At 38.7% G+C, this 20,669-nt stretch overlaps 1 protein-coding gene across 2 annotated transcripts in view; it reads left to right on the top strand.

Annotated features, from left to right (window-relative positions):
- The window catches only part of EPHA4 (EPH receptor A4), a 157,330-nt gene extending 141,805 nt beyond the window's left edge, over positions 1 to 15,525 (top strand). Inside the window, exons 15-18 of one of the 2 annotated variants that reach the window (XM_032278047.1) lie at positions 3,453 to 3,646; positions 6,987 to 7,142; positions 7,469 to 8,387; positions 13,020 to 15,525. In XM_032278047.1, the coding sequence (XP_032133938.1) occupies positions 3,453 to 3,646; positions 6,987 to 7,142; positions 7,469 to 7,583 (465 nt within the window). In that variant the 3' untranslated portion in view covers positions 7,584 to 8,387; positions 13,020 to 15,525. Of the gene's footprint in view, positions 1 to 3,452; positions 3,647 to 6,986; positions 7,172 to 7,468; positions 8,388 to 13,019 lie in introns of both variants that reach the window. The other variant, XM_032278048.1, reaches the window with a different exon arrangement.
- Positions 15,526 to 20,669: the final 5,144 nt, after the last annotated feature.

Raw genomic sequence — 20,669 nt, forward strand, 5'->3', positions numbered from 1 at the left:
TGAAATGATACATTAAACTCAAATTTCTTAATACAGATATATCTAGCAAGGTAGTTCAACATTATAACCAACGACTGTTGATTTCAAGGACAAGAATTAAATGGCTACATGGTACAGTATGGGAGATAGAGACAAACACACATAGATTCATAGATAAACAATATGGGATAGTATTTTTACTTGGTGAACTTTAAAATTATAGTGAAACCAAATTAAACTTTGAATTATAAAGAGTTTAAAGATTTCCTAATTTTAAAATAATGAAATTTTTAAATTTTCATAATTTTAATTCATAGTGAAACAAAATTAAACTTTGAATTTTAAGAAGCTTAAAGTTTTCATAATACAAAGATTATGAAAAAAATAAATTTCACATAGGAGAAAATGGACATGAAAGGTTTATTGAAAGAAAACTAGTGAATATTTTAAAACTGGCAGCGTTGTAATTAGAGCTTGCCCCTTGAGGACTCTAAAATAAAGCTTCACTCAATGACCCTTGGTAAATTATGCACATCCTTTAAATGTACCATCTGGACTACTTTGTAAGGGAGTATCCACGATGCCTGTAATTTCAGAAAAGGATTCAATAATGACACTAATAAGAATCCAGAGTAATAGAATTTAATTACAAACATCTCCAGTGAGAAAGATAGTAAAAGAAAAAAAAAGGTAAGAGAAAGTCCTAGATCAAGGGTCTTCCTAGAACATGTTTTAGCCAATTCTGGAAAAGTATATGTTCGTTCTGGAAAGACTGGAAATCATATCAAAATTAAATGGCCACCTACACTTTTTGAACTTTCCTAATTTTTTATATATGTGGTAGACCATTATCAGAGTGCTTACAAATGAAAGGTCTTCAGACTATCAGTTAGAATTATATTTTGGAAACTTCGTTTCAGAAATTCTTTCTGTGGTGGAATGTGACCTATCCATCTGCCTTGTCCTCCTGAAACACCAGGAAGTTGCCCTGCCTTGACAGTTAAGGAACCAGGTGCACTTAAGAAATAGGATTCAGGTCGCCTTATCCATTAAAGAATGTTTGGAGCAACAGAGAAAATGATGCATTCCATATCTGGTGGGGCAAAAAGAATTCTCTATGCTGATCAGCCAGATTAAGGGGAATGAAATTGTTCACACTGTATCATCTGTGAATTAATAATGGAAGATTCATAGCAGATGGAAAGAAAGCAGCTAGCCTAAGTGATAGATAATTACAGGCTGGAAAAAGACTATGGAGGTGAATAGCATGTAATCTATTGTTTATGTGATTATGCTATGCAGACAGCTTCTAGTACCTTCTTGTAGCCACGTTTGGATTCAGATTAGAGACTCTCAGAGGGACAAAGACAAAAAGCCTAAATGAGCAAATAGTAAATGTATTTACCGTAATTATTTGATACTTAAGCTTTCTTTTTCTTCCATTGAAACTCATGGCCAAATGTACAAGAGCAGAGTATCTAAGGATGTCAGATTTTCCATCCTAAATGTGTTCACATCTGTAATTTTGGCAGTTTCTATATATATAATACAATTCTATTGTTTTGAACTTTCAGTTCTCTGGCTTTAACCATGAAAAGGCATCTGAAGCCATTTCTCTTTCACAAATAATATTGACCTATTGTTTGCCCCTGTGTTGGATTCTATGTAGAACAGGAATCAACAGGAAATGTATCTGGAGAATTACTTTGATGCGTAGAATTAATTTGGCATATTATGTTAAATGGAGTGAAAGTAACTGTTCAAAATATGTCAAACTTAGCAAGCTTTTTGTTTGGTTTAATCTTCTGCTCCCCAAAATATTTAGCAATAAACTGAGAAAAGATGCTTTGCTAACCTATGAGCCATCTTCCAAGCTGGCAGTGGATCGGGGGCTTATAAAAGAGTATTAATCAGTCTAAGGGGTTATAACAATTTATGTTCCCCTGGCATGAGCCCAGCATTGCTTTCATTTTCCTCAATTAGTGCAAATGTTCTCAAGTCTAGAGTCAACACCATGCACCTGGAAAGATAAAAGAAACCCAGGTGATGAAACTGACCTAGTGTAATTGCTAGAAACAAATAGAATAAGGTTTAGTAGGACGGCATAGAGAAGTCTACTTTACAAAGAAAAGTAGGTAACACTGATACATGATGATGGCCAAATGCATAGGAGAAAAAGGATCAGAGGGTTTAATAAATCACAAGATGATTTGTTAAACTGAAACGGTGTGCTTGTTAAAAAGCCCACAGTCATACTAATCCATAGACACTGGACCCAACAGACTCTTTTCTGTTGAAGGCTAATTTCTAAGCAGTCAATAGAACCATCACAGGATGAATCCAATGGGGTCACTGGGATGGCTCAACCACTGGTTATTTCCCTGGCAGCTATCATTTTGATAGAAAGAAAAATAAATGGAGTGATTTAAAAGCAAATAAAACTTTTAGACTCCAAAACAAAATCGCCTCCAGAATCTCAGAGTAGCCAAAAAACTGTGAAGTGATCCCCCTCTATAAATTTGGCATGTCCTATCATATCACTTTATTGAAATTTATACCCCCAAGTGGGGGAGGATGTCAGAGAAAAGTCTATAAGAAAATAATGTAATGCCTGTGAAGACAGAGTAGGAAAATTAGAATTAGCAAAGAGACTGCTGAATGAGTTATGTATGACTTACTAGGCAAGGAGACCACTCTGGATGGTCATGGGCAATGAGACAATTATCATCTACCATGATAACTTCCTTCCTTAGATGTGAGATGGTCTCCTTTAAAATGTAAATGCCCCCAAAGAAGAAATTTTTTAAATCGTTTTTTACTTTTTTTAAAAAAAATCTACATACCAGCACCTTTAACAGGGTTGACTAACAGCCAACTGAGCCCAGGAATGAAATGCAGAATTGGTGTCTAAGGGTAGAGTAATCCAAAAGAAAAAAATGGCTGGGCATCTGGACTTGGGCTCTGGTGTTGACCTACTAGCTGTCTATGTAAGAGGACAGGGGCTTAGAAGGATGCAAAGAAAATTCCATTTTGGAGACAGCTATTAATTGCTTCCCAAGGGAAGTCTTTAGCACTACTAAGTCAGAGTCTCTTTTGCTAAGAGTGTTTAGGTGTGCTGATGCCGAATAGTAGAACGAAAGGAGGCAGGGGACTGGGGGCGGGAGGCAGGGCCATGTGATCTCTGAGGGCCATCACCAAAACTGATACCATGTTGCTGATCTGATGGGGCTCTAGCCACTTTGGAACATAGATGCGTCTTCCCTTTAGAGTACACCTCATAGCAACAGCTGGCTTCCGTCTCCTGTTGCCAGCGATACTCAGGTCCAGCTTTGGCTTATGTGAAGCAGCTGGAGCTGTTCCCAGACTCAAGCTTGCTGGCAGCTTCATGTACAAGAAACATGCCAGTCAGAAGGGTGAACCTGGAACAGCAGCTTGCCTGGCAGCATAACGTACCATCTTGTTGTCTTCCATAGGTGATTAAAGCCATTGAGGAAGGCTATCGGTTACCCCCTCCAATGGACTGCCCCATTGCACTCCACCAGCTGATGCTAGACTGCTGGCAGAAGGAGAGAAGCGACAGGCCTAAATTTGGGCAGATTGTCAACATGTTGGACAAACTCATCCGCAACCCCAACAGCTTGAAGAGGACGGGGACAGAGAGCTCCAGGTCAGCCATGCTTACTTAATAGTGATGTATGAAAAAACACATTAGAGGAGGCAGGCAAGTGGTGACTCACTTAAATTCCTGTCTTTTCATCAGAGGCCACTTCAGGTCTCTCTGCAACCTGGGTGGCTTCTTTCTCAATTAGTAGAGTATTTAAGGTAGTTCTGTTCAGCATTTTGAATTAGTCTAATACCCGTCAGGCATCAAATAGTTATAAGGAAAACATTTAAATAATAGTAATAAATAATAATAGCAAAGAAATAACTGAAGTACCTATTTTAGGATTCTAGACCTGAAATTTAGGAAGAGGGATGAAATGTACTTTTAGAAGACGTTCAGATCAGTAGCTGCTATAGTTTGAAATGGGGCAGGAACATTGGAATAGTAAGAAATAAACGTTAGAAGACAGATATTTAAGCACTGCAGTTTTAAGTTGACTTATAAAGTAATCGTAAGAAAGCGATTCATTAGGTTTCAGTTCTTCTGGTTTTCCTTTTCTGAGTCTTTCAGAGTATAGGAGGAAACAGGGCCAAGATAGAAAATGATCAAGTTACAAAGCATGCAGATGAATGTTTGGGAAGGATTTTAAAGACCAAAACAGTTGAACCACCTGAAAGAGGTAGTTATTTTCTTGGAATGAGCAAAATGAAGAAGTACATCAGTCTCTAAAGAACATAAAGATACTGAACGTCCTGTAAGTTCAGTAAGAACTTTCTATATGGAGAATGGACTTTATTGGAATAAGATTCAGGGTACCTACATATCAGTAGTCTCATCTGAAAGGTTGTAGACCATCTTTATCAGTTAACTTATTTTAGAATACAGGCATAATAGACCAGGTGACTCAGGCCTGCAAGAGGTGAGACACCCACTCATCTCCAAGTCTGAGCTCCTCACAGGCCTCTGTTTCATCATGATCCCCTGTTAAAAACAGGACATTTGCCCCACAGTATTCAAGCCCTTCCAGTCTTTGCAGGCCTTACGATGTTCTCCTCCCATCTTTCTCCTGAAAACTTTGCCTAGAGATCCTAGAGAGAAGGAATACACATTACGTGAAAAAAACAGAACTGTGGACTAGATAGTAGAGATAACCTATATTCTCCTCCAGGTTTTCAAATCCCTGTCATTGGCCACTATACAAAAAGCTCAATGGTCTAGCTCTTTTCAAATAACACTGAAAAGGGGTGAATTAACATTTCACCCCTGCCACTTGGTCACTATGTGAACCTTAAAAAAAAAAAAAGCCTTCTATTATTGTGGGGCTATTTCTTGTTCTTCTGTTCTGCAAGAGGGTGAAATAGATGACTATAAGGCCTCCTTTCCAGATCTAGCTGACTTCTTTGATTTCAAGGTAAAACCTCTTCCACCTTTTAGATCTGTAGCACCAGAGCCTGTGTATTTTGTCTGAGGGTCCACTCAAGGCCAGTTTTTCGGTGTTTGGTGCTTTTTCAGTTAGCACAAGTCATTCAGCCACTATTACTACATAGCATCTGCTTTGCCCCAAAGTACAGAACAAGTTGAGGTATTAGTACACTATTATCAGGTCTAAATTCTTTTCACTGAAGGTACTTAAATAGCCTTGAAGCTTATTATGGTTTGCTGATAATGAGAGGTGTATAACATGGTATGTGACTCAGCACAAAATTAGGCTAATGTCAGTGTACCACCAAGAGCCCAAAGACTTCCAGAACAAGCTTAAGAACAACCCTTAGAATTAATTGACATCAAGTGAAGATATTTTCATTGTAAGGTCATTTTGACCTTGTCAGTGCTCAGAGCCTACACTTTCCTCATTAATGCTTTTGGCTTAAAGTCAAAAGTGAATGCAAACTATTGGCTTTTGTCTAATAACAAATATTGCTATACATCTACACTCAATTGAATATCCAAAATTCTATGCGGTAACATTTGTTATTGACTCAAAATTAAGAGAAAAATTAACCTTGATTATTTTTGCTGTCAACATTTACAGAATTTTACTCAGAAAATCAAACTTAATTGAAATAATGAACACAAAAGAAAGATTACAATGGCAAAGTATTATGTGAACACAAAACTGATTGATAAAACAAATGTTTGTCAAAATATTTATATAAAAAAGAAATAATTCAAGTCAATTTAGATAAAAATGAAAAATTTTTAAATGGAATTGGATTAATTCTGCTTTGTAGAAATTAATTAAGGCATTATATCGACTTAATTTTGTTTTTATAAGGAAAGGGTTTTTGGCTGAAAATTTAGTAGTAATGATATAATTCTGATTTAAATGTTTGTACTTAAACATAGTATCACCTTGAAAATCAGGTCAAAATGTTAAGATCAAACAGATGCTGTAATTTTTAAAGAAAACAGTAGTTGAAAAACTATGATTTAACAAGTAGCAGTATTTCTCTACAGGTTATTATAGTAAAGGTAGTATAAATACCCCCATGAAGGTCTACTCTATGATTATTAAGCAACTGGATGATGAAGATGACTAACTATAATTCTCTTAATAGTTTTTATTAGTAAATGATTTTTTTATATGTCAATATCATTAGGAAAGGCAGAATTCCTGCCTGTAGCTGCTCGCGACAGTGACCTAATAGAAAACACCTGGCCTAAGAAATGAGTAAACTAATAAATAAGTTAATAAGAAGTGCTTTGAATTTGTTGAAATCATTATTTAGGAACCCCAGCAAGGGAATACGAGAAGCACATTCCACAAGCCAAACAATGATCAAAGTGGCCATTCTTCTGCCAGCCTTGGCACTCGTGCTGGTCAAGCATGGGTTGATTAAAGAGGGGATTAACTCCCTGCTGTCCCAAGTTTGTTTGAATGCCCCAAGCCTGCCTGCAGACCTGGCTGGAAGCATGCTGGACTTGAATTCTTGCTGTTTTCTCTGCTTCCATCCAGTCTGGCAGGTTGCAAGCTCACGATTTTCCTTACTTACACTTCACTAGGGTTTCCATAGTTGCTGAACCAAAGTCTGTAATATTCAGTGCTGGCAGGGACTGGACTCTTTCTGCAAAGACTGAACAGGTTTCAGCCATGAGGGCTCTCCCAGTCTTCACCTCAGGCTTGGGTGTTAAAAGGCCTGCTATGAGTGTGAATGCCCTCAGAGTGCCACATAAAACAAGCGCAGGAAATAGAATTAAGAACAAATAGGATGATTGATACATGCTGTAGCAGCTTTGTGAAATTAAGAGCAAAATATGGCATGGTTACATTTAACAACATTTGTTCCATGTAAAACCTCTTAGGTTTTCAGTTCTCCTTGCCTATTTTGGGCAATCTGATTTCTGAGTCTTCCTGTCTCACTGGTAGCTCCATTCTGCTTATACCTTCTTGTTATGTTTCTAGACCTAACACTGCCTTGTTGGATCCAAGCTCCCCTGAATTCTCTGCTGTAGTATCAGTGGGCGATTGGCTCCAGGCCATTAAAATGGACCGGTATAAGGATAACTTCACAGCTGCTGGTTATACTACCCTAGAGGCTGTGGTGCACGTGAACCAGGAGTAAGTACTCAACGATGTAACACCAAAGGGTAAATCCAGATTTAATAGTATTTTCTTTTTCTTTTGCTTTGAGCTGCATAATCATCCTACTCATCAAAAAAAAAAAAAAAACTGGAATGCCTCTCATTTTGATTGAGTATAATTTTATACAGCCTCTATAAAGTATCTACATTGTTGCATTAAATTGCTTAAACATTTTAATACACCTGCCTTGTTGTGCTGTATTAATTGTGGCTGATTCAAATGTGTGTCTGCATGAAGCCCGAGAAAAGAGATTGTCAGCCCCCATGACTTTTGCTGTTCCTCTTTTGTCGCCCTACGTACAGGGACCTGGCAAGAATTGGTATCACAGCCATCACGCACCAGAATAAGATTTTGAGCAGTGTCCAGGCAATGCGAACCCAAATGCAGCAGATGCACGGCAGAATGGTTCCTGTCTGAGCCAGGACTGAATAAACTCAAAACTCTTGAAATTAGTTTACCTCATCCATGCACTTTAATTGAAGAACTGCACTTTTTTTACTTCGTCTTCGCCCTCTGAAATTAAAGAAATAAAAATATCTGCAGCATTGCTTGGTGTACAGATTGCTGAAACTGTGGGGCTTACAGAAATGACTGCCGGTCATTTGAATTAGACCTGGAACAAATCTTTTCTCAGAAGTACTTTTCTGTTCATCACCAGTCTGTAAAATACATGTACCTATAGAAATAGAACACTGCCTCCGAGTTTTGATGCTGTAATTGCTGCCGGACACTGAGCTTCTGAGACATCCCTGATTCTCTCTCCATTTGGAATTACAACCATTGTATTTTGTTTGTGGCATAAATTACCGTCATCTCTCTTTCACTGGAATGGAGACCATGCCCAGGAACATTTTTTTAAGGACTCAGTTGTGGCTTTTAGGGCTTGGTTCATACCATGGGGAAAAAAAAAAATCCTAGGAGAAAGCAACGTGGCTCATAGTGTTGCCTCTTCAGTGCTCAAGCCACCTGGTAGATTCCTATGACCGGGGGGCTGGAAAGAAAGGGAAAGTGGATTTAAAAATATATATTCAAAATCCCAAGCCCCATAACCCCTAACTGGACAAATGAGGTCTGCTTCTTTGGGCCTGAGACTGTGCCATATAAAGTCTTATTTTGGGACTCTACAAACTTGTTGTAACTACCTTATGGATAATGGGCTGTGACAATCTTGAATAGGGAACTTCACACTTCCCTCTAAAGAAGCAACCCCAAATCTGCAAGGTAAGTCCAAAAACCAAGAATGAATCTTTCTCCAGGGGAAACTTACTTTGTGTTTTCAAGTCGATCTCATTCAAAATACCGAAATCAGAAAAATACTCTTTCATGTATCTCGGATTGTGTTGATGTTTTTCAAGATTGCAGTCCTTTTATTGGCAGTGAGAGAGAGACCAAACACAGTATGGTTTCCCTGCTATTCTTCCGGGGAGAAGTGATATATGAACCAGATGAGGTCAGGCTGATCAGAGGGATGATGCTGGACACTTGCTGGCTGCTGGCTGTTGCTCTTCTTCACAAAGGGCTCCTGTCCTTTGGTGCCATTAATTCATGGTACACCTACTTACCACCTTCTGGGCACCAGTCAGCAAGCACAGGAGCATTTCTCTGTGTCCTTTTTGGGTTATGGGTCCCGTCCTTTGGAGAGTTTACCTCCATGAAGAACTACTGGGGAGATTTTTCTGTTAGCCTTGTTTTCTGTCCTGCGCTAGGAAGGTCTGTCCCCATACAGGGCCACGCAAAGAGGATTTACCAAGATGTCAGCGATGAGACTTGGAACTCACCTCAGCTTCCTCATGATCAGAAAGTTGACCTACTGAAAAATACACTATTCATTCATAAGCCTATTAGCTTTCAACACTTCTATTTTTACATCCCAGCATTGAGTTTTTTCATTCCTAAAAGCAAAGGACGTAACTTTGGACTGGACACATTTTAACTTTTCTTTCTCTCTCTCTCTTTTTTTTTTTTTTTTTTGTTTTTTTGTTTTTTTAGTTATTTCATTTTTATCACTTTCAAATAAGAGTTTGGCTGATTTTAATGACCTTTTTTTCCCCTTGGTTTTATCCTGAAAGCTATTTCTTATAGAGCAAGGAATGTTAAATTTGATGCTGTCAAATCATGACAGTTTAGTAAAAACCTTTTTTGCAACATTAGTTGTAAAAGCTTTTCTGTTCCGAAGGAATGTTAAATTTGTTTTTAAAACTACTCCAACGATTTTTGTTTTATCATCACTTTTGCAGAGGCCTGGAGTTCTGGATATTCATGTTAAAAGCTAACAAATGTAGGACTTTTTTTTTTTTTGCTTACTTTGTTAAAAATAATAATAATTATTATTATTATTATTTTGAGACAGAGCCTCACTCTACTGCCCAGGCTGGAGTACAGTGACGCAATCTTGGCTCACTGCAACCTTGGCCTCCTGGGCTTAAGCAATTCTGCCTCAGCCTCCCAAGTAGCTGGGATTACAGGCACTCACAACCCACGCCTGGCTAATTTTTGCATTTTAGTAGAGACAGGATTTCACCATGTTGGCCAGGTTGGTCTCGAACTCTTGACCTCAGGCAATCCACCTGCTTCGGCTTCCCAAAGTGCCAGGATTACAGACATGAGCCAACGTGCCCAACTGGCATTATATTTTAACTAACAAGGAAATGTTACCTTGCATACATTGAGTAATTAAAAGTGTTTTTTTTTTCTTAAAGTCAACAACTTAAGGTATTTTTTAAACACTGAACATATGAAAAGCAGACCATTTCAAAAGAGAATATGTCCGTTTTGAAATAGCTTAACAAATTAACATTATATACTACGCTGGTGTTGTTTTGTTCCTGCTAGGCAGGTATTTCTGTAAATGAAGTAATCAGGGAAGGATCAAAAGAGAGGTGAAGTATGACATCTTATTTTATCCAAAGGTCGCCTTCTGAATCTTAAAAATTTTACCATATGCATACGTTAGAGTGAAAGCCAAGGGAAAAGCCAAAAAAGGACTTTCCAAGTGCCTAAAATAATATCCAGCAAGAGTAAAAGTGTTGACTCTCTCCACTGCCTCCGTGAAGTTTCAGAAGAGAAATGTGAGAACAATAGGAATGAAGCATGGTTTCCCAGGGCGCAGAGCCAGACTCTGGCATCCGGACAGCTATGGATTCTAAAGCCAACTGAAATGTTGACACTGGGAAATTCACTCCACTTTTCTTTTATAACTCAGTTCCTCCACCTGGAAATTAGAGAGATAATGATACCTTAATAATAACACCTTTCCTAATGCATGGTATTGTTGCTAGTGTGTATGAAACACTCTTAAGTAAAACACGGTGAGCTCCACAGAAGAAAGGTGCACTTCTTCTTCCAACCTTGTCCAAGTCTTATTCATCTGTCTTTCACTTGTGATCCAAATATTTTATTACAACATGCCAGAGTGGGGTGAAATGAAGTTCAGTGGTAGGGGGGTCACGCAGTGAAGCTTCTTCACTTTAAATGGATTTATGAGAGTTTGGGGGTAAATGCATATTTATACAATGCTGGTAGACCTATCAGGTTATGCTGGCAGGATAAACATGCGTTATTTAGCCTTGACGTTTATAAAACTATTATTTTATAATGGGAAAGACAGTGATACACACGAGCTCAATTCTATTGCAATGAAAAGAACTGGATGGTAAAGACAATTTGATGTCTTCACGACTGACTCAAAGGAACAAGCCTTTGTTTATTTAGTCACAATGAATTCTCCTTAACTCATGACACTACATAGACGCCACAGGCTTTGTCTGGTCTCTGTTTAAGAAATCTCCCATGATAAAGGAGTTGCCTGAATTCAACGGTGAGGCGAAGACTTATTTCACTCAACTCTTCATTCTGGCATTAAGTAGATATAACCCTTCACATTCCTGTGTGTTTCACTTCACACATCCAGTCATTTTCACATACATGCCAAGTCCCCAAACTGCCCACTTAATAGTACACATATGTTTATGTAATATATCTTACTATCCAGATTTAAATGGAGAAGGAATTGGCAGACTGAAAGGCAACATGTGTTTGTGAGACCATTCTTTCTCCTCTAAGAATTTGTAGCAGCAAAAGAAGCCATCACCCACCTAGTGTGCCCACAGGATATGGAATGCACTCTGGAGTTTTAAGATTATATTTATGTGCTCCTCATTCTTCACATTAATACCTGCCCACCTGCTGAAATCCCTGCACATTCAGGTTTCAAAAACTATATTCAATGGACTTGACTGATTTCCAGAGAGAAAATAGAAAGTAGATTTGATCCTTTTTCCTTCATTTTTACATTATTGTCAAAATAAATAGCCTTAGTAGCTAACAAATGGCTTCTTGGAGATATGGGTAGTTATCTTCAATAAGATATGGTAGTTATCTTGAAGATATGGGTAGTTATCTTCAATGAGATATGGGTAGTTATCTTGAAGATATGGGTAGTTATCTTCAAATACCCTAACCCACATTCATAAATTTAAATTGCTCAAATAACAATTTGTCTCTGGATAACTAATGAGCAAAGTTTCTCTCTGTTTTTTGGAGACAGGGTCTAACTCAGTCACCCCTGGAGTGTAGTGGCGCGCTCATCACTCGCCACCACCTGTGTCTTCCAGGCCAAAGCAATCCTCCCACCTCAGCCTCCTGAGTAGCTGGGACCACAGGTGTGCATAACCATGCCTGGCTATTTTGTTTGTTTGTTTTTGTAAAGACGGGCTCTTACTCTTTTGCCCAGGATGGTCTCAAACTCTGGGTTCAAGCCGTCCTCCCTCCTTGGCCTACCAAAGTGCTGGGATTACAGGTTTGAGCTACAACCCCTGGCCAGAAAACTATTTCTGTCTCTCCAAATAAAGTGTTTTCTACAATTTTAAATATGGTCATTTACCAAAAAAAAAAAATTAAATTTTATTTTTCTCTACACGATAAATGTACACATAGGCAAAACAAACGTGATTTCATGAAATAGGCAAAAAATTACTGCCCTTCACTTGAGGCCACCAGCTGCTAAATATGGCCACCGTAGGGGGAGGTATAGCCCAATAAGTAATCTGAAGAGTCGGTTGTTACAAATGAAAGAAGGGAACTTACTTCCTTTGGTTTGAGTTGATTATTTGACGCATATATGGACAATGAGGAGCCATGAGGATTCCATTGCTGCATAACAGCCTTGTTCGACCCCAGGCTGATGTCTAGAATTCTAGCCTGCAGCTGATTAATTCTTGGTATACAGAAGGCGGCATGAGCCCAGACCTCTGTCATTGACAGAGCAAGTCTCTCCTTGTGTCCCATGTTCCCTCTCTCCTGCCTGTTTACATGTAAAGAGCATGGCTCTTTCACTACATTATGTACTTCTATTTATCAGGAGTTACTCTCTTGTTAAGAAAAACAAACACTTCTTTTCACTTCTTAGTTTGCATTTTTTTCAGTCATTATTGTTGACTTCAGATTGTGAACTGAAGTCAGGATTTTCATTTCGAAGACAGGCTGTTCAACATAGTGGTTAAAACATAAATATCGACTAGGACTTTGTGGGGTCTAATCCCAGCCTTGCCACTCTAGAGGGTATGGCATTGGGTAGGGTACTTAGCTTCCTTATGCCTCAGTTTCCTCATCCATATAATGGAGATAAGAATAGTACCTATCTCAGAGTTGTGATTAAGCTGTTAGTGAACATTTTTGTTATTATAATTGCTATTTTTCAGAAAAGGAAAATATAATTCGTGATTTCCCCTGAACTACTTTTACTGAAGGATATCAACTTCTGTGAACCTATATATTCTTTCTTAAAATAGTGGTTGACAACTGGCTAGCAGTATTGGTGGCGTTTTGTCTAAAGTCTTGCTCTTTTATCTGCAGGGAGTAGATTCTGCTATCTTGACCTCACAGCCCTTCCTGTTGATTACAAAGCCCATGGAAGAAAACAGAACACACCCTTCTCAGTTCCGTCTAAATGTGTTTCTTCTGCTTCAATTACACCAGTTCTGGGGCAAAGAGACTGATGAAACAACACCCATACCTGAAAAGAATAAATGTGTCTCTTTCAAATCCCCTTTCCCAGTGAAAGAAACAGCAAAACACTTAAGATTCAGCATCTGTTCTCCACCTGCACCGAGGAATGCACTGTTTGCAGCACCAGCTCTGCAGAGCCCTTGCCCCGGACTCTTTGCTGTTTTATTTATATGTATTTCCATATTTCATTCCTGTATGTCACTGCTGCATTGGTGTGGCAGCCAGTGACCAAATGCTACAGGTCTTACTATGGACACCAGGTCAGGTGCAATCACACAAAACAAAGCCAGTTCCATGAGCTGCCTACGATATGCATTGCGGAAGTAACATTTTACCCAGGGTGTGCCATTGCAGTGATATAAATATATTTTTTTCTTAGACTAAATATGAGCTGACTATCTCTTTTGATGTGTGTACATAGGTATGAGTGTGTGTGTATGCGTGTATGTCTGTGTGTGTGTGTATGTGTGTGTAGCCTCATGCTTAGAACTACCCGTGAATGTTGTGGAATGCTACACCTGGAGAGATCTGGTTTTCCACCAGTTTCAAGATGAAGAGCCACATGATGCAGTGACCCTGGAGACCGTCCCCTTGGAAAGACAACCCAGAGATGTTCAGTGTCCTGTATCTATACATGTATTTTATAGCTGTCACACTAACCTTAATAAGAATTCTACAGCTTTGGACAGAGGCATTTTCACCTTAATGGTGAAGTAATTTAAAATATAAATCCATTCAGGTGACAACCCATCATCAAAATTACAGATTCTGATTGAACTCATCTGAATCATCAGTTCCTTGATGGAGAGAGAGAAGGAGATGGAATGTGTCTGGTAACCCCAAATGGAGTACAAGTAGCCTTTGTTTTCCTGCATAAATGGACTTGTTGAATGCGAACAAATATATGCAATCCATATACTTTTGGACATGAACGTAGATATGTGTGTCAGCTTTGAGATGATGTGTCCTGGATTAATACTTTGTCTCCCAATATCACAGAAAAATACATGCCAGTGACTCTTGAGGTTAAGGTAGTTGGGATGAAATGGCCTCAGGCAATTTCAGATTCCCAAATTACCAGGAAGGTTCTACAGTCATTAATATGTAGCTAACTCCTATTGCCCTCACAAGAGCATCAGCCTTCTAGAATCAGAGCTCCGGAGTGTGAAGATTCAATATTGATATATGATATGTATACCAAACTCCAGCCAACTTACTGCCATTTTTCGTAATCTGAGTGGCTGCCTTGCTTATCCTAAGCTATGGTTGCAGAAACTGTGGCCATTTATATAAGCTATAACATCAAATCAGGGAAAAATGAGGAAAAAAAAAGATTCTGAACCATTTATTGTTGAATAAGTAGAGAAAATCATCGATAAATATTTATTACATTCTGACAGGGTGTGCGGCATTGTATTCTATGCCAGAGTGACAAAGTTAATTCACCCCTTTTTGGGGACCTTAATATATTTTTTAAGGGATGTGCCTATGCATTGATGCCTGAAAAAATATGTATAAAGAAATGAGGTTGAATCTCTGAGCAGATCATCTTTTCCAGAGGTAAGAGTAGGAGGCCAACTTTCAGGGTCTGGGTCTAGCCCTTGAGCAAGCCCTGGCCGAGTCAGCTTCAATGCTAACTCACGGGCTGATCTGTAGAGCAGCGGGATGCTACTCCCCTGCACCAAATCAAGTAGCTTCACCTTGTGTATGTAGCCCCCAAGTTATTTTTTAGCAATCTTATGAATGGAATGTTCTGGTGTGTTGAAAAACGTTCTTATTTTAAAGAAAGGTTGTGCTCACTACACTGCTGGTGTGTGTGTTCCGAGACCTCTTGTATTCAATCTGTGAAGGATATGTGTATTAATCCATACACCCGTGTAGCCTCAATATTTGTCTGAAGACACTTAAATTCTGACCCGTAAAGGAAAGTTCTAGAAGCAATATTTTCACTTATTTAACATTCTCCAAACAACATCAAGCATTGATACACACTGAAGAGTGCATTTATTTTTTGTATCACTCTAAGTATGTTGGAATATGCAAGGACTGTGGTTAAAATTAGAATGTATAAGGCATATTATAATTTAGTTCATACCGAAAAAGAAACTAACAGAACATTGTTTGGTTCACACGTTCCAAAATTTGAGCGATTTCTTGAGTTAGACATAGATTTTCTATATTGTTTTAATTTGTCAAGGTATTTTTCTTCCCTTCATGAACTTTAGGTACACATAACTTATGTCATTTATTTATGGTCTTTTATACCTAGTTTGTAAAATTGTAAAATAGCAAACTAAATGCAAAGAGTTTGCATTTGAAAATAATAAAGTAGTTGCCGTATACAACCCTGAAATCTAATTGTCTTTTCAATAACTTGCGATATATGTGGTGTGCCTAGATGAATTAATTATTTGTTGTCATTTAATTAAAACAAAAAATCTTAAATTCCAACTGAATATACTTAGAGGTTAAAAATTATTATCTTCTCAAGATTCCTCACCCTTGAGAACAACGCATTTGAAAATCTGACTTAGACCATTGTAATTAAGACTACAGACTTTGGTTGACATGCAGGCTTCACCACTTACTAATTATACAGTCTAGGGCAAGTCTCTTAACTTCTCTCTGCCCATTTCCTTTCTTGTATGATAATTACAATGCAAGAGCTTTAAAAAGATTAAATATATTGAAACATTTAGCACAGTGTCTAACATCCAGCCAGAACTCAACAAATGGTGATGATTCTTGGTAGCCTTTCTGATGATATAAACTTTCTTCTTCAATACCCCCAGTTTTATACCCTCTCTTAAATCCTTATCACCAATCCAAGCAACCAGCTACCCATCCTTGCCAGGTGCTTTCAACCTAGGATTCATGGATCCTTGAGGGTACACTGGTGCTCCAGCACGTCCGACAGCATCCCTAAGACTGAGCAAATGTCAATTATTATATTTGCATATATGTTTTGATGGGGAGGTTTTCAAAATTTCATCAAATTCTAAATTGCTACGAGATACCAAAATTTTAAGGACTGTGGTTTTTAGGATGCGTGCTCTCTTCGTGATGCTGTTTCATTAAAATTATCAATTGGGCAAAGTCCCTATTGATCGAACACCAGGTTTAAGTTTTATTTTAGTATCTCAGCTAAAGCCCCTAAGAGCAGCAGTTGGCTTAAGAGGGCAGGGGTGTGCCTTTGTGTTACTGGCAACATTGTGCAACATGGGTCTTAAACAGAATTTCAGAACCTGGATTATGTCTGGTTACTTTGTGTTTATGCCTTACTTAAGCTGCTCTCTAGAATCAACTATATTAATACGGATGGTAGTTGGCTGCATATCTGCGACTTGAAAGAGATTAGGTTTGGCATTTTCTCCCTCATTTGTTTGATAAGACAGAGTGTCAACCCACAAAGTGTTTTTCCCTGCATGTTCTTAAATGAGCTGGTAGGGTTGTATCAAAATTGCCACATCATTTTTTTTAATTTTTTTTTTTTTTTTGAGACAGTCTCAGTCTGTCATGGAGGCTGAAGTGCAGTGGTGTGATCTCAGCTCACTGCAACCTCCACCTCCCAGTTTCAAGTGATTCTCCTGTCTCAGCCTCCCAAGTAGCTGGGACTATAGGCGTGCCTCACCACACCAACCTAAGTTTTGTATTTTTAGAGGAGCCAAGGTCTTGTCATGTTGGCCAAGCTAGTTTCAATCTCCTGACCTCAGGTGATTCACCAACCTCAGTCTCCCAAAGTGCTGGGATTACAGTCATGAGCCACTGCACCCCGCCTAAATGTATAAGTTTAAGAAGTACAAGTGCAGCTTTGTCACATAGATATACTGCATAGTGGTGAAGTTTGAGCTTTTAGTTTAACCATCACCCAAAGAATGTACATTGTACCTGTTGAGTAATTTCTCCTCCCTCAGCCCCTTCTCACCCTCCTACTTTTCAAAGTCTCCAATGTCTATTATTCCACATGCAGTGTCCAGACACAGGTAAGATTAACAGTAATTTTGAGATTAATTTTAGTGTAGTGTAACATTGCATTTCATATCATTTGGGCTAATGAATGCAAGCTTCTAATAAATGACCCCATATTCTCAGTGGCTTCACAGACAAAATTTATTTCTAGCCTAATTCACAGTGTGATGAAGATCCAGAGGATTTTCCTGGCAACTGTTTTCCATGCAGTGACTCATGGATCCAAGCTCCTTCCCAATTGCAACACTGCCATGTTCATTATGTTACCAACGGCACCACATAAGGGGAAGAAAATGCGGACAATTGTGTTGAAAGCTTTATGACCTGGTTTAGAAAAAGCTTCTGTTTCGACTCCCCTTATCTCATTGGCCAGAACCCAATCACATGAACCAATCATAACCATGCAGGCTGAGAAATGTAGTCGTCTTGTAAGCATAGGAAGAGGAACTGAAAGTGTTGTGTGGCTGGAGAGTCTACCACAAGTACAAAGGAAAATCATCACCTAGAAAAAGTCAGGGGAAGTGTCTTGTAGACGCAAATGCAACTACAAGCTTTGAGTTTGATCTTCCACAGGCATCAAATGGTCACTTCCCCCAAGATGCTGAGAAGCACGAACAACCTTCAGACTTGCTGTAACGTTTGCATTTGCATTTTCATTTATCCAGATGCTTCAGAAATTGCAATTTCCTTTCTGCATTGCAGATCTCTATACTTTCTCTAGGAACAATCTTCTGTTTATACATAAAAGGGCCTGCCTTTCAGGGTTTAAATTGCCTTAGCTGCTCAGACTCCCTAGGAGGAAAGAATTGGGTGGAGAGAATAAAATAAACCCTAATGCCAGGCAAGACATGTGAAACATTTTTTCCCTTTGAAAAATAAAAATACAATCAGAATGTGCAAGAACACACCACCCTAGCCCCTTGACATCTGCCAGCTGAGCTAGACCTTAAAATTTTGATCTAAGACTTCATCAGAATTGGAGCCAGTAACCACACTTACAAGATGTCATTCGTTTTAACATATTTGAACACTCACTGAATACCAGACAGGGCACTAAGCTCTATTTAAATTCTCACAACAACCTAGGATAAAAGTACTCTTATCCTCATTTTACAGGTGAGAACACTAAGGCATACAGCAAGTCCAAGGCTACCCTACTAATGAGGATTAGAGTTTGGGATTTAAACACAAGCTGCTGGACTCCAGCTATTTGCCCCTAACCTCTATACAACCTGGCATACTCAGTGATCAGCCAAGTTGCTCCATCCTATCTCATTAAACAGTTTATCAGGTGTGTCTATTTCAGTTTGATGACAGTCCTACAGGCCATTGTTAGCAGGTTTACATGCCATTGCATTCTTCCCTCAACACTGCTGGCCTATTCTGTTGCCGAAGAGCTTATTGTTTTACTGATTTGTCATGTTGCTCGTTTATTTTTGGTAAGCTCTAGTGGAAGAAAACTGTAACATAAATACAATGTTCATGTAACACACCGTGTTTTGTAAGAATTCATCTCCACATTCTACTTTTTACTAAAAGCAGAGTACAATCTGTTATCACTAAGATTTAGCTATGTGATATATAACTGGGGAGAAGGTAGTGATTTTCTTTAATTATCATTTTTGTGTTCTAAGCATAAAAGCCACGGATAGCACTTGTCAAATGCCGTTCTTCACTTTGATGATGGCCTGTGAGACAGAGAGACTAGTCATTAACTAGAAGCAAAGAATGGATCCCAAGACAAGAGGAAAATGAACTGAGGTAGAGACTGAGCATGATGTAATCAAATACTTATGTGAATTTTTCTTTGGCTACTTTTTGGCTGTGTGACCTTGGGCAAATTACTTAACCTCTCCGAAATTCTGTTTAGTCATTTTTAAAATGGAAGAAAGTTCTCCCTATTTTGTCAGAATGTTCTGAGAACTTAGAGTAATAAAGTCTATGGAAAACTGCTATGGAAAGCAGGAACTACAAACACAGGTATCTGTATGGACCAGTCAGGCCATGTGAACGAGAGCATTCACATGAGATGCTGTCCAAATGTAGCACAACAGAGAATGGGTATTTAGATGTGACATTAGGTTGATAAGATGTCAGTGACTATTATTCAGGGAAAGATAGGTTAGGGCAGGGAAGTCTCTACGGCCTAATAACATTGCGTAATAGTGATGTATTTCCCAACCTTTTTTTGTAGATTCACAAGGCACATTGGTATGTTATAGGCTCTGAGAAGCCCCGTAGTAAAGAAACCAATTTTGCCAATGTAACCTAACCTTTTGCAAATCTATTTGGAAACGAATCTCTTTTAACATCCCCATGGAATAAAAGTTCTCTGAAATACATTTTGGAAATCTGTTCTTTGGGGTGTGAGATGAAAAATCCAGAGGCGTAGCAATCAGACTCACCTCACGTTGCCCAGCTAATAGGTCTACAGTCAAGACAAAGGCTCAAGTCTCTTGAATCCTCTACCTCTACACCCCAAGGCATATTCCAAGTGTTTAGCTAGATTTGCAGCTGAGTGGAGATTGGCTTTTTTGCCTTCCTGACGTAGGTGGCTGCAGGACTGACTGGGGATAGGGCATGTATGATGTGGAGCAAGTGTTAGAGAGATGATGTTGCTGGAACACAAGAACGTTCAAGTCCTGCTTTCAGAGCTCAGATAGGTGATTTTAAATCGTGAAGGGTACAGTGCGCCCCAAAGTCATGACCTGAGCTAAGATGTTTGAATTCTTCTAGTTGTAGTAAAGAACCAAATGGATTTTGACAATGAAAAAATGCATGACACACTTAAATCAACAAGCAAATTAAGACGTGTAGCTAGAGTGGGCTTTTGCCTCAGTTATTTTACCCTTTCCTTTTGGAGGAAGTACCTTGAGCCATTGACGGCTCCCAGTTGAGTGGGTAATAGACCCCTGACATATCTTATTTCTGGCAGTTGCCCTCAACATAATTCTTTGTTTACAGCACTGCTGTAGAAAACTTGATGAATACTGAGAAGAAAATAGAATTAGGACCTACGGACCCCGGTTAAAAATCAACTTAGTGGAACATAGACATTGCTTTGTGTGGAGCTGGAAAAGATAGCCATGAGAGAAAGTGGCTTTAACATACACCCAGAGAAACTATATATTATACACATAATATGTAAGAGGCAATTATGGCCTAGTAATCTGCAGTGTATCACTACCTAGCAATCAGATTGACATATTCTAATGAGACCCATGTTGTTTGTAATCAGACTGGCATTGCTTATTCAGAGCTCTATTCCATAAGATGCACTTCTAAATGGCTCAGATTGCACCAGATGCTATAAGAAATAGCATTCCATTTTATTCCATTACCAGCATTTTCTCCTCTTCCAATTAGCATAATTTAAAATCAGCCAGAGGCAAATGTGAGGGGGCTAAAAAGTTGCAAAGAAGTTCAAGAAATGCTTGATAGAAAAAAGCAAGAAGACACGCGTGCAACCATTTTTTTTTGTGTGGGAAAGAGAATACTGCAATTAATAGAGTTCTTTAAATTGCTCGG

The sequence above is a fragment of the Sapajus apella genome, unplaced genomic scaffold, assembly GCF_009761245.1.
Source record: "Sapajus apella isolate SASKATOON/1434 unplaced genomic scaffold, GSC_monkey_1.0 scaffold10, whole genome shotgun sequence".
NCBI lineage: Eukaryota > Metazoa > Chordata > Mammalia > Primates > Cebidae > Sapajus > Sapajus apella.